The 13286-nt window shown below is 41.2% G+C and overlaps 1 protein-coding gene and 1 pseudogene across 1 annotated transcript in view; both read right to left on the minus strand.

Moving 5' to 3' along the window:
- SPMIP7 (sperm microtubule inner protein 7) overlaps window positions 1-13286 on the minus strand; it is a 40829-nt gene that overhangs the window by 26229 nt on the left and 1314 nt on the right. Inside the window, exons 2-4 of the mRNA XM_090049551.1 lie at window positions 6805-6902; window positions 5186-5259; window positions 2838-2976 (exon numbers count right to left, since the gene is read on the minus strand). Of these exons, the coding sequence (XP_089905677.1) occupies window positions 2838-2976; window positions 5186-5259; window positions 6805-6902 (311 nt within the window). The remainder of the gene's footprint in view (window positions 1-2837; window positions 2977-5185; window positions 5260-6804; window positions 6903-13286) is intronic.
- Window positions 8888-9055, minus strand: LOC149864390 (U2 spliceosomal RNA; annotated as a pseudogene).

The following is a 13286-nucleotide window of genomic DNA, read 5'->3' on the forward strand; positions in this document are numbered from 1 at the left end:
TCCAGGATCCCTGGACATTACACATAAACTGGTGTAAGTGATCAAAAATTAGTCTATACCCATAACAGAACAGAAGTGCATCACACACAGACTGATTTAAAAATGGTGGAACCCAGTTTAAGATAGATCTGGATCAATGTGCCTGCAAAAACGTAATTAATTTAGGTTACACCAGTGCAAATTTCTGTACCAGATCCCCTATTGATTCATGTTAGGTGCCATCTGCTGGTATCCCAGGCACCTTTGGAGTCCCTGCTAATCCCCCTCACAGGGAGCTGTGTTAGCACTCGCCCCCAGCTCTGCTTCTCTAGCTGAGCTCTCAGTGTGGCCCACCCCTGAGCTGTCAGAGCTGAGCCAGCAAAGCCTGTCCCCAGCCCTGCCTCCTGCCTGGGGTGAACTGTCAGCTGCAGCCAGGCATGAGTTGCGGGGAGCAATTGAAGCTTCTGTTGCATAGACATGGCAACCAATCTTCGCATGCTCTAGCAGGCAGGAGCACCTTCAACCTGCTGGCCTCAGCCGCTGCAGCAGCCTGCATGCCCCCCTGCAACCACAGGATGAATGTGTGTTCTGTTCATTCCTGAACTAACCTTACAGAAACCTGCAAACGTTTAATTGATTCCCCCTCAGGTTTTCTGAATGTCTGTACCTAGCCTCAGTTTCCTGCACACTGGGGGTGTCTACACATTCATTAATACATCCTAGTTACTATACTAAGTTTAATATTTGGTTAACCAAGTACTAATTCAATGCATGGTATCTTGTACTACAGCATACTAGTGCTGGCACATGGTTGTTTTTTTATACTCACTGTTTAGTAGCTTATAACACTGCACAGTAGTGTATTAACATGGTTTTTAATTGGCATGCTACTCTGCAGTGTTATTAGGCTACTGTGCAGTAAGGGTCTTGTGTAGAAGTGCCCACTGAGCAGCATGCTCACTACAGTTTCCACCAGCTTGTTTTGGGAAAAAGAGTGTGTTGTATATGAGAAAATATGATGTTAAAGTAAATAATTACATTCAAAAAACGTAGTATTAATTAACAGAGTTGCACTGATGCATCAGTCCATATCATATCGGCACCAATAAAGGAAAATTGACATTATCAGTAATCAGCTTTTTTTGGCTGATGTGACGGATAATGTTGCTGATAAATGCTGCATGCACATGCACAGCCACAGCATGCATATGGCCAGCTCAGCAGCTAGAAGAGCAGCATCTAGCTGGTAAGTCTATTGTGGGGGAAGGGGCATGGGAGGGGGCAAATCGAGGCACCTGTGGTGAGGGAGGGAGTGGGACCAAGGCACAAGTGGGTGCTGCCCAGACAGGGCAGGGCACAGGACAGAGCTGTGAGCAGCTTGTTGGGCAGAGGGGGGCAGCTCCTGCCACTGTGCACACCCCTGCAGGAGGCATGTACCCCCAGATCTGTGTGCGGGGTGAAGGGAGACTCCGCTGCAGGATGGGGCCAAGGGTGGCATTGGGCTCTTCCCAGCAGGGGAGTTAGACAGGGGAGTGTGGGGGAGGGTTGGCAGTGGTGCTGGGAGCTGAGGGAGAAAATTTCTCATCCTGGCCATCGACTTTTTGGAGGGATGAGATAATACTGCAATCATCATACTCAATTCTTCACCTGTTAAAATGGCTACCAAAGGTGCCCATTACCATTACCTGTAACAGCATTTTTTAATGAGAACTTTTCCCTGTAGGAAACTAAATGGGAACCACCAACCCAAGTCAGGCAGGCTACAGGGTACTTATCAATTAGCAACACTTTCTTTCACCAACCTGAGCCCCATTTAAGGAGGTGACAGAGGCAGAAGTCTCTATATTTCAAAATCAATAGCCTGAACCATCTAACCCTACCTCACTAACTCTCTTATACTCAGCTAAGGGAAAAATGTTTTCAATATTATGTTATTTCTAAAATATCTTGTACTATAAAAATATAGGAGAGAGAAGTCAACGGCCCCAGTCCAGTGTATGCTGAAATCAACAGAAGTAGGACTGGGCAAAGATTTTCTGTCAAAATTGTTTTTAATGGAAAACTGGGCATTTGTCAAAGAGAATTGTTCCAAGGAGGTACCTATGTTCTGTGAAAATTTTTGCTTTTTCTTTGAAAAACAAAACGCTAATGTAGGGACACAAGATTGGAAAAGGCCTCCTGAGTCATTGAGACAAGTTCTATATATTTAGAACCCTGGTACTTCATGGGAACTGTTGTTGGATTTTCCCATATGCCCTGAAGAGTGGATATCACAATTAGACTACTGCTATGGACCACAGCCAGAGGGGTCTTTTGATGCAACTGTTTCCTCACATCATGAGGTAAGCTTGGGATGCATCTTGAAAGAGATAACATGGTCACAAAACTCAGACTTACAGATGAGCATCTGAGCATGACACATCTTTATTGTCCATCATATAGAAACTGTCTCCATTTTGGAATGGAAAATGTTAGTGGAAACATCTTTTTATGAACTTGTTACTGAATAAAAACAAAATAAAACTGAATAAAAATCTGACCAGCTTTGATGAAAACACTCTCATTGGCCTCAGTGAGCACTGGATTTGCAATAAATGGCTCTTCTAGCATGCAACTGCATTTACTAAATCTTTTGTTTGTTAGAAATGAAGCCCTGAAATAAAAGACAGTCCTGAACTATAAAGCTAGGATCAAGATCCAAATTTTTCCAATCTACTGGAGCATTTGGATATATGGTCATGGTTTGGAGCTACCTCTAATTAAAACATATGGATACATATATCCTATGTACTGTAATTTGTGCTGTGTCTCATTAGCATACAAGAAACCCCACAAACTGTCATAAAAAGTATACTGACTTGGCTTATATCTGGCACAGGATAATATCTCTTAATTGTAAAACATGGTGAGATGGGATCAGCCATCTTTTCTACTGTTGATTCTGGAGGTGGGATTTTGGGCTGTAACATATTATCCCAGGGAACTTCTTCATATGCTCTAGACCATTAAGAAAAGAAAAGTGTTTTAACACAATAATTATAGATCGTATATAGACTGACATTTATAGCTAGCGTACAGAATGATATCAATAGCTAGGGGTTTAAAATGCACCTTCTGTATATGGATTGAATTTTGTAATGGAACTCCTAACAGTCTGCTAACATGATGGCGCAAGAAATGTGATTTATTTCTCAAGGATCAGGGAAAGAGAATGATCTGTACAGATGAGTGCCCCCAGAGAGCACTGACAGATGTGGAAGCAAGCAAAAAGGGTCATCCTTATCTTACTATATAACCCTTTACTCCTGGGGAGGAGGATTTGATGGAGCCAGGAGATCTAATTCAACCTCTTCTGCAGTTAGTCTTAATAAGGTGCTACTCTTTCCAGTAGCAAACACTACACCTCTCTCATTTAGATGAAATAAGGGCCAGAGAGATGGCTAATTGTATATAGGAATTAAGGGGCAAAGCCTGGGAGCAGAACACAATACTGAGATGACAGTGACAAATGTTAACTATTTAGCCACAATATCTCTCTGAAATACATGCATCTGCTGTATGGTTTTTTAGAGACAGCTGTGATGTCTTTAGGACCGTGATGTCTTTGGGGCCCTGTAACCATGCCAGTTTCACCCTGTGGGTGCCTTCTAATCTCTCCTGCCATGTCTTACTATTTGAAATAATAAATTGGGAGGCTCCCCACAGGACTGCGTGGTCATGGTCCTGAAGAACCCAATTAAATCCTGCTGCCCTTGGATCCCTTGCCGGGACTTACTCAAAGTCCATGCCTCTTGAGACACCCTGAGCCTTATGGGCTAGATGCATGGCTCCAAAACTGCCCCTTTACTATGCCCCATACCACACAGGTAGAATTCAAACATTGTCCCTCTGAGGCCTTAGTCTACCTTGGCCTCCTGTCATGACTGGACCCTTGGCCCCTGTCTACATGCCTTCCCTGGTGCTGGGCTCTCCACAGCCCCTGTCACCACACACTCTCTGGTGCTGGGCTCTCCACTGTGCTCCTATGAGGCCTCCTCCTTCCCCAATAACCTTAGCCTGTCTACCAGATTACAAGCAACAACACAAACTGCCTTCAGTCCCAGCCCTGGAGCTTATGTGTGCCCAGGGCCCTGCCACCTTCTGGTTAGCTGACTGGGTGCAGGTGCATGCTAATTCCCTCATTAGCCTGCTGCCATGGCAACCTGCACCTGTGGGGGTTCTGCCTGGCTCTTGGGGCCCTCTCTCTAGGCAGTTTCTGCCCTTAAAGTAGCAGGCACACCTTAGTGCCCTGCAGTTTCATATTAAAAGTCCCTGGTACGTCTCACTTCAGGGGGTCAAAAGCCCTCTTGGGGTGTGACTTTTTGGGGGGAAAGCTGGTAGAAGTTTTGGAAGCTTTGGAATCTCCTGCCCCCTGCTGCCCAGAAGCAAATGTGCTCCTGGTCAGGCATCTACATGTGCGCTACTGCACAGTAAGTAATTGAAAGTAAATTTGCTACTTGTATTTACAGGTAGCAAATTTACTCATAATTAGAGCCAATTACTGCACAGTAAGCATCTAATCTCGAGTAAAGTGTCTCATGTAGAAACACCCCATTTTCAGTAAAAATAACGCTATTCACATTCCAGGGAAGAAAGTTCTTAACAAAGCTGGAGGACACTGAAGAATTTCTAATGTATATGGATAAAGTAACTCCTAGTGTAATGAATACTGAAATCACTATTACCCACACATAGATGCTGAACCATACATTATTGCTTTTTTATATTAAAATAAAACCATGATCAAAATGGATCCTTCTATTAAATTCTTTGATTTTTTTAACTGCAAAAAATGGATGGAAAGAGACCATTTTGTGACAAACACAAATGATGGGAGAAACAAATATGCTTATTTTGTTTTAAGGGAAATAAGCAGTCTAGAATTATATGCAATAAAACTGTCCCATAATTGGCACTGAAGGAAATAGGTATTATGACATAGATTGAAAGACAGCTGTCATTTCGAACTGATCTTGTTCTGGTACAGAATGAGTAACTCCTCCCAACCCTAGTAGTACTGGTACAGAATAAGTAACTCCTCCCAACCCTAGTAGTTTAGTTTTGCTGAACTGCTCTCCCCCACTTAAATGTACAACTCCTGAAAGCTACATAAAGGCAGATGATGAAAATGAAGTAAAATGATGTCTTCATGAAAAAGATTTTTTACCTTTGGGTACTTGAGCGATAGAAATAGTCCCTCGCTTTTTCTTCTCTCCAATTTGCAGAAGGGTCACTTGATTTCTATAGAAAATATAATGTGGTACAGCATATGGTAGAGTGCAAAAAATAGTTAATGCAATGCTGCAAACCCACACAAAACTTTGATTTTTAGGGGGAAGAGGGGAGATGAGCTGAGAGGTCTGTTTTGGTGGAAGTTGAATTTGTCCTTTGTATCAAAATGTGGAATAAGCAATTTTACATTCTTTTCTCAAAAGGCAACTTCTTCTCTTGTGTTCCACTCCAACAACGGACTTAAGCATGTAAGTAACTTTAAATATGTGAACAGAAAAAGTCAATGGGTTCAATGACAATGTAGAAGAATAAGGATCATCTTCTTTCACAAATAGTGCTATCAGGAGGTTGCCTTAGATGCATTCATTTTTTCAGACCATAAAAGGGGGAGTAACTAATGCATGAGAGCAGTGGTACTCAAACTCTGGCTCTTGGGACTGTGCCATCTAGGCCACTGAGCTCCCCATAGGTCTGGCTCTAGAAGAGGCCTCAGTTAATGTTGCTATCACTCCCGCACTGCCAAATGTCGGGAACTCTGCAGCGTCCCACAGCTGGATGACACAGTCCTGTATGCTGGATCAATCCTGTAGACTGATCTGGCCTGGGGACCAAACCTGCCTACAGGATCTGACCTGTGGACTGGCCCCACGCCACTCATCAGACCTGTGGGTCCAGAAGGCTGAGCACCACTGCAGAAAGATATTTTTATACTAGATGCATCTCTCTGAAATCTCAAATCTTTCCCCTTGCTCTATCTCTAGTGTGGGTATGTAGACATGTATATTCATATTACACAACTAGTAATATTCATGTAATCTGCAAATCAAATCTCACACTATTATCTAAAACTGTGGTTCTCAACCTTTTTTGTACTAGGACATATTTGTAAACATTGATGGCTAGTCCCAACCCAGTGCTTTTCACTGCTGACTTGCAGCCCCCACCCCCAGGCACCAGCCCCCCAGTGTGTGGGGGTAGGGATCATGGAGTGGGGGGCAGGGAGGCCACAAGCAGTCCCTTGCAGGCTGGAACTCTGCCAGATTGCAAGGAAAAAGCCCTGATTTCCCACATTTTCTCTTTTAAAGGAGAATCCGTTTTTAAAGTTTGTTGATCCATTTCTAAAGTATCTCTGGACCTCTGATTCTTGTGACCCACTTTTCAGTCATGACCCACAGATTGAGAAATGCTGATCTAGAGCCTCAATTAAGGATCAGGACTATATGTAGCTGACTGCATAATTACCCCTTGATCGATTTATGCAGGATTTAAAGATGCAACAAAAAGATTTTGCAAAACATCAGAGGCAGTGTTCACTATTGCAAAGTGAGCATTTTATTTCAACTAAATAGTACACACTCATCTGAAACACAGTGCTTATTTCACTCTAATTGGGCAAAGAAATTAATGTAGTATTCTCAGATGCCATCATTACATGACAATAGTTGGCAAAAATTATTTTAAATGGAAACCACTGTGCAGATTAGAAATCTTAAAAATGTTTTCTAGAATCCAGGTCTGAATAATCATTAAAACAAATAGCATCACACACATTACCTTAAGGTTTGGGTCCATGTGAAATGCACATTTATGTATTGGAAAGGCATCATTTTGTTTAGGTGGAGCAGGAGTAACTTTCACTGGACTTGTCCACCCTGAAAGAAAAGACCTGATATTGTGTGAATCATTTTAAAGCAACAATTTGTTAAACTAAATGAAAGCATATATAATATACATTTCTTATAACAAAACCATATATGCATGGGAAAAAAGTTCATTAAAACAAGATGTTCACTATACTACTGTTAGTAAATTTCTCAAGGGAACTGGGCTTATTTAGTCTAGGGAAGAGGAGACTGAGAGGGTATTTAATAGTAGCCTTCAAATACTTGGAAGGGGATGTGCGGGAGCAACAGTCTCAAGTTGCAGCAAGGGAAATTTAGGTTAGATATTAGGAAGAATTTTCTTACTAGGACTGTAGTAAAACACTGGAACAAGTTATCCAGGGAGGTGGTGCAATTTCCATCCTTGGAGTTTTTCAAGACCTGGCTAGACAAAGCCTTGGCTGGGATGATATAGTTGGGGACATTCCTGGGGGGGTTAGATTGATTAGATGGCCTCCTGAGGTCCCTTTCAACCCTAATTTTATGAGATTCTATGATTATAATTTGTTGCATAATCACAATGAAAAAATTAACTCCTGTAATGGGATTGTTAAAAGTGGAGGTTTGGGTTTTGTTATAAATAGATTTATTATAATGAGGTTGTACTGTAGTCTATATGTTATCATGAAAGCCATAAAACTATATTCATTCACCCATTTCTAGAACCTCAGAGAGATTTACAGACAAATTAAAAATACATGGAGCTGATTTGGCCCTGATATCAGAATATGATGTGTTATCAATGAAAATAAAATTACCTTACTTAATGCATGCAAGAAAAATATCCCAGTCAGTAATTATAATAAAATTGCACTAATACATTGAAAAGAGTCATCACATGCCACATTGTTGAAACTACCTAGGTTCATGTACACTTATCAAATGAAAAATCATGCATTTCAATACACACAGGATTGGGTTGTAAGCTGTGCACAGTGTCCATGCAGTAATACCTTTATGAAGCAGTCTTTTTGCTGATTCTGAGAGGTATACTTCTAAAAAAGGTGTAGCTGGTAGGCAGCCACAGCACAGTTCTGTGTCTGTGCTATGAGAATACTCCCCTCTCATACCATCTTTCAGCCTCATTATAGTTGCCCTCTCAGTCACAGTCACATGAGTAGAGGTGTATGCTTGCAGCAGCACAAATAATATAGGAACAAATTTGTGCCGCTACTTTGTGCTGCAGTGCGTGCCCCTGCCTGTGCACTTTGCTGCAGGACACACTGTCTTGCTACTTCACGTGCTGTGTGGGGAGGAGAGAATCTGCTGTGGAGCTCCTGCGCTGAGGCACACAGCACTCTAGCCAGCCACAAAGCAGTTGGCTGGGGCACAGTGTGCCTTGAGGTGGGGGAGCTCTGGGGGAGCCCCCACATTGAGGCACATGGAGATAGGGGAGCAGCCAGCTCAGGCCTTTTTTGCACTGCTTTTCTCTTCTGGGTATTTTTTTTTTACTACCAGGAAATCCCAGTGTCCAATTTTGCCACTGACTGCAAATTAGCACCATCGTGTGTGGTTTAATGTGCATTTTGTGGCACCACAAAGAGATCTGCAGTGCCACAAATTCCACATACCTGCATGTCTGGATCTAGCCGTCACATTTGAAGGAATCAAATTTTCTCTCTGTACTCTTTTCTCTTGTCTCTGGCACAAATATCAAGGTTATCCAATGAATACAAAGCTTATTATATTATATTTAGTAACAAGAATATATGAGCCACTGTTTCTGGCAGTAATTCAAGTCAGGTCTTCCCCAGAAACAACTAGTCCTTTGAATATGACTAGGGTTAATAAAACATCTTAAATCACAAGGCCAAGATTTTCAGAAAAGGAAATTAAACTGTAGCATGTTAAGCCAGGGTGGTGCAGCCCTGGCTGGCAGGGGGCGTGGGGAGTCAGTCTGCCTGCCTGGAGCTGCTCCTCTGACTCAACATGCTATGGAGGAGTTTTTTTTTTTTTGTTTTTTTTTTTTTTTTCTGTTTTTTTGCACCGGTCCTGGAAGCACTGCAATACCAGGTCAATGCATGGAGTGGATGGAGCACGCTCCGGTTCCACCACCCAATACCAAAAAGAATCTGCTCAATATAGACCTCCTATGGAGGACATATCAGAGACAATTACCCTGGGGAGCACCCTGGGAAAACCACCTTTCCGATCATGGTGTCTCCCCTGCCAGGTAAGTATATGGAGGAGCTGGCTCGGGCATGAGGGTGATACAGTGCAGGACTAACCAGTAGGCAGCAACTGCACTGTCACAGCCTTGTACCCCAGCCAGCATCTACATGTGCATTGTGGTGGAGTAAATAATTCCGCTGTAGGATACTACCTATGTTGGGCAGTACTAACCTAAGGTGGAATTAATTAGTTTGCTCTGGCCTAATGGTTCCATACATGTAGACGGTAATGCTTTACTGCGGAGTTAATTAGGCAACTCTGCAGTAAGCATCTCATATAGATGCTCCCAGTTAATGTTTTTTCAAATGAATCATTGTCAAGTAAAAGAACCCTGTTGAGAAACGTCTCAAAAACAAGCAGATGTGGGTCACTTAAAAGTTCACAACTGCATCCTCAATTTGCCTCAGCCTTGTATCATCCCAGGCAGCATTCTAAGTTCACACAAGTCTAATACGCCCATTAAGAAGCTTTCTGATGTTGTTTGCATTCCTATAAAGCTGTATTAGTTGTATGTATACACAGTACACATGTATGACTGCCCTCTACAGGCAAGAAGCAGACATGCACATGTATTATAAGTGGGTTCCTCCAGTGGTTTTACAGTACTAAAACACTGTTCCATTGGCTCATTGATTAAAGGCCAAATGTTGCAGGAGTTATTCCTCACGCTGTATGTATAAAATAAATATGACAGCTGTTCTGCCTGCATGTCTTATAAGGACACAGCTCTAATTTTACATTTGCTTTAATAATTGGACATATGAATTTTCAGGGACCTCTGCTCTATCACAGTACATTATAATTTGCTATGTTGACACCTGCATCCTGCTGCTGGAATAATTAATCTTCTAACTGTCCTTTCTCCTTCTGGTTTCAACAGAGAGATTCAGCATAGTCATATTAATTTTTGCCCTTGGGTCGAGTTTCTCAGCTTGCAATTTCCCCCATAGCCTTGTTCATCCCGCAGGATTGAAGGCAGCATGCTCTGATTGCTCTTGTCAAGATTGGGAACTCACTGGCTTGGTTTTATATCACTTTAACTACCAAGAACAAGTTGGCTTATTATTTGAAATTAGCCCCTCAACTCTTACAAAGCAGGGATTTATGGCAATTATAAATTTGGGTGCATTTTAATTTGTCTTTTGGTTTCGCACCAGTATCCCTTGATGGTATACCTTGGGTCACATTTTCAAGTTCTTAGGCACCAAGAGAAGTAAACATTTCCTATTTTTTTAAATATGAAAACTGAGATTTGTGCTTACTTGCGTAAAACCAGGAGCAGAACCTTTATAAAAAACACCAAAATGACAAGTTGTCAACACTACATCCTCTCATTAAGACTATGCATTGTACATTAAAGGCATGACCTTATCCACTGGTGGTTAATGGGAGAGCTGGTGTTTATTTCAGTGGGAGCTGGACACTGCTACTGGCACACCCCCTTATTAGGTGGCTGTGATCCTAGGTTTAAACTTTATAGCTTGTTTCAGCTCTTTGTCAAATTTGACTTGTGTAACAGAAAAATAAATATGTCCCACTACTCACTCACTCTTTCATTTCTCTTTTCCTATGGAACCATTTCAAGATTAAACTCAGCCACTGAAACTGATTTCACAAAGAAACAAAATAAAAACAGTATCTTAAATTGCAAAGGTTGATTACAAATGAAGCCACATGGAAGAAATGAGGCTGTTGAACAAGCAAAGAATTTCTCCCCTACTTGGCAACGGTGAAAAGCTATCACGCGATGAATATATATAACTTTGCAGATCATAAATTATCAAATCCCTGGAGGAAATACAATTGGTTTTACTGGTAATAGAGAGCCCTTGATGGATTACTTTGATTTTTGCATGCAGCACTTTCTGGATGAGCTTGTTTAAGTACATGTGCTGCCAAAAAGAGATTTTTGGTTAGTACCAGAAGGCAGTATTCTATTATTAGTTAGCCCTGTTTATATGCTGCAGAGATTGTGAACTATGTAAACTATAAGTCCTTGGGTGAGTAAACAGACAGGCTTGCTCTTTTTACTGCAAATATTTGACTTTACTATTTTTTTGTTAACTCTGGTTGTCCCCGCTTCCCTTTCTTCTTGATGGCAGGATAAAACCTTTGACCAGGTAGGCATCTACATCATTGCATGGGACAGGATCGGTTGGAACTCCCAATTCAGCAGCTCCTGGATAGATAGGAGATGGGGAGACAGAATGTTTGAAGCCTGCCCCACACCCAGATCAGCTTGGAGGGGAGGTCACTCTGGTAAATACTGTAAATAACATTATCACTTTCTCCCAAATTCCCAACCACCTTCATACTTGCAGCCAGGTCATCCCAGTTGCTGAGAAGCAGATCCAAAATAAAGGAACCTACTTCCTTCCTTTCTTTCAGTTTTCCAGAAAATTGTCCTCTAAAGCTGTTAAAAATGTGCTGGCCTTTTTTGCATGTTGTTATTTCAAGAAAATTAAAATTCTTTGTTTTTACTACTTCACAAATCTTAAGTATTCTTGTTATTTGCTAGGAAAATGCTTCATCTACTTGCTTACTGATTTGGTTGATAGCAGACCCCCACCATAATATCACCGCTCTTTTCCCCCTTCATTTTCAACCACATATGCAAATAATTTTTTTGGAGGGGGCAGGGGAGGGTTTGGACTAAATGAATCTATTCTTGATATATAGTGAAATGTCTGATGTCTGATCCCTTTTTCCTGGACCTAACTTCTAAAACAAGCTATCCCCCTCAACATTAATATTCCAGTTATGGGAATTATTCCACCACGTTTTTTTCCAGGTCATGATCCTCTGTACACTTGCATGTGGTAGTTTTGCTGCCATCCGCCATAGAATCTAGTTTAAAGCTCTCCTTATCAGGTTAGCCAATGTCCAAAACCACTTGTAAATAAAACCAGGCTTGCAAAGCTTTTGCCCAGCTTTCATGAAGAAAATGCTGTTGGAGTGGCTCTTTCAGGTGCCTTTCCTAAGATACTCTGAGTTTTGCCATTGATTTCAGTGGAACTAAGATTTAACCCTAAGATCTTAACTTGGGTCTTTCTGACATACCTGAAGAAAAGTATTTGATGGTACAGGTTTCCCTTGCTTAATACAGGTTCTGTATGTGGGAATTCACTCTTATGCAATCTTTTTATATCAAAAATTCATTATATGCAAGGTAAATTCACTCATGTGATTGGTGTGGTGGAAGCCTGCAGTCAGTTGCTTTGTGTGATGCATTGTGGGAGTGATGTGCACTAAAATATAGTCTCTTGTGTGGACCTGTACTCCTTGCTTGTTGTCTGCAACACGTGTTTCTGTAGCTGCCATCCCCGTTATGGCAACATTCACCACCATCCTATGCTTCTGTGTACTGTCTGCTGTTGGTGACTATCAAAACTGCTTTGTAAAACTGGTAGAAATGGGTCTGGGGGTCAGTACAGTCAAGGTCTTGGAACATATTTGTTACATTGTAAATTGGGCTCCCTTTATGCAAATTCGAGTTAATGTGACATTTTCCAGGAACGCATGTACAGCATAAAGCAAGGGAAACCTGTATGTGCCTGAATCTTAGATTTATCTGCCATTTCAGATCACTGTAAATTAGACAATGACTTGGTCACAGTTTCATGTTTTCTCTCTGTCTGTCTATGTCCCTTTTCAGCTATCTCTAGCTCAGATCCTCTGTCCCCTCATTTTCTTCTCCAGAAACCAGCATAAAAGCAGCTGTTTACCTCTGGCAATTTGTGCTATTTTGCCATAAAAGCCAGAAATATATGTAAAAACAAAACAAAGAATCAGAGAAAATATTAAAAGAATAGAATTTGAGAAACTGAGTGCGAGTGATAGAGGTTGAACAAAGAAAAGATTGATAGACTGGTTAAGGTTATACTTCATTTACTAATTTATTTGTGGCTTTAAAAATTTACTTTTAGGACTATAGTAGGCATCATGTTTTTTATTTAAAGTAAAAAAAATTAAATAATTTGACAAGGTAACCAGTATTATTGCTAAAATTTGTGGGACTGAAGGACTTTCTCTGATGACTGATTTGAATAAAACGCAATTAATTTACAGTGCTGACAATGGTATTTTTGCATTGTAAAAAAGTTCTTTACAGTTATGAATATTAGTGAAGTCTACACTAAAGATCATATGGATCTTCCTGTCCTTCAGAATTTTGTAATAGCATGCCCAAGGATCTTCTAAAAT

The sequence above is a fragment of the Crocodylus siamensis genome, chromosome 5, assembly GCF_052110815.1.
Source record: "Crocodylus siamensis isolate JL-2025a chromosome 5, ASM5211081v1, whole genome shotgun sequence".
Taxonomy (NCBI): Eukaryota; Metazoa; Chordata; order Crocodylia; family Crocodylidae; genus Crocodylus; species Crocodylus siamensis.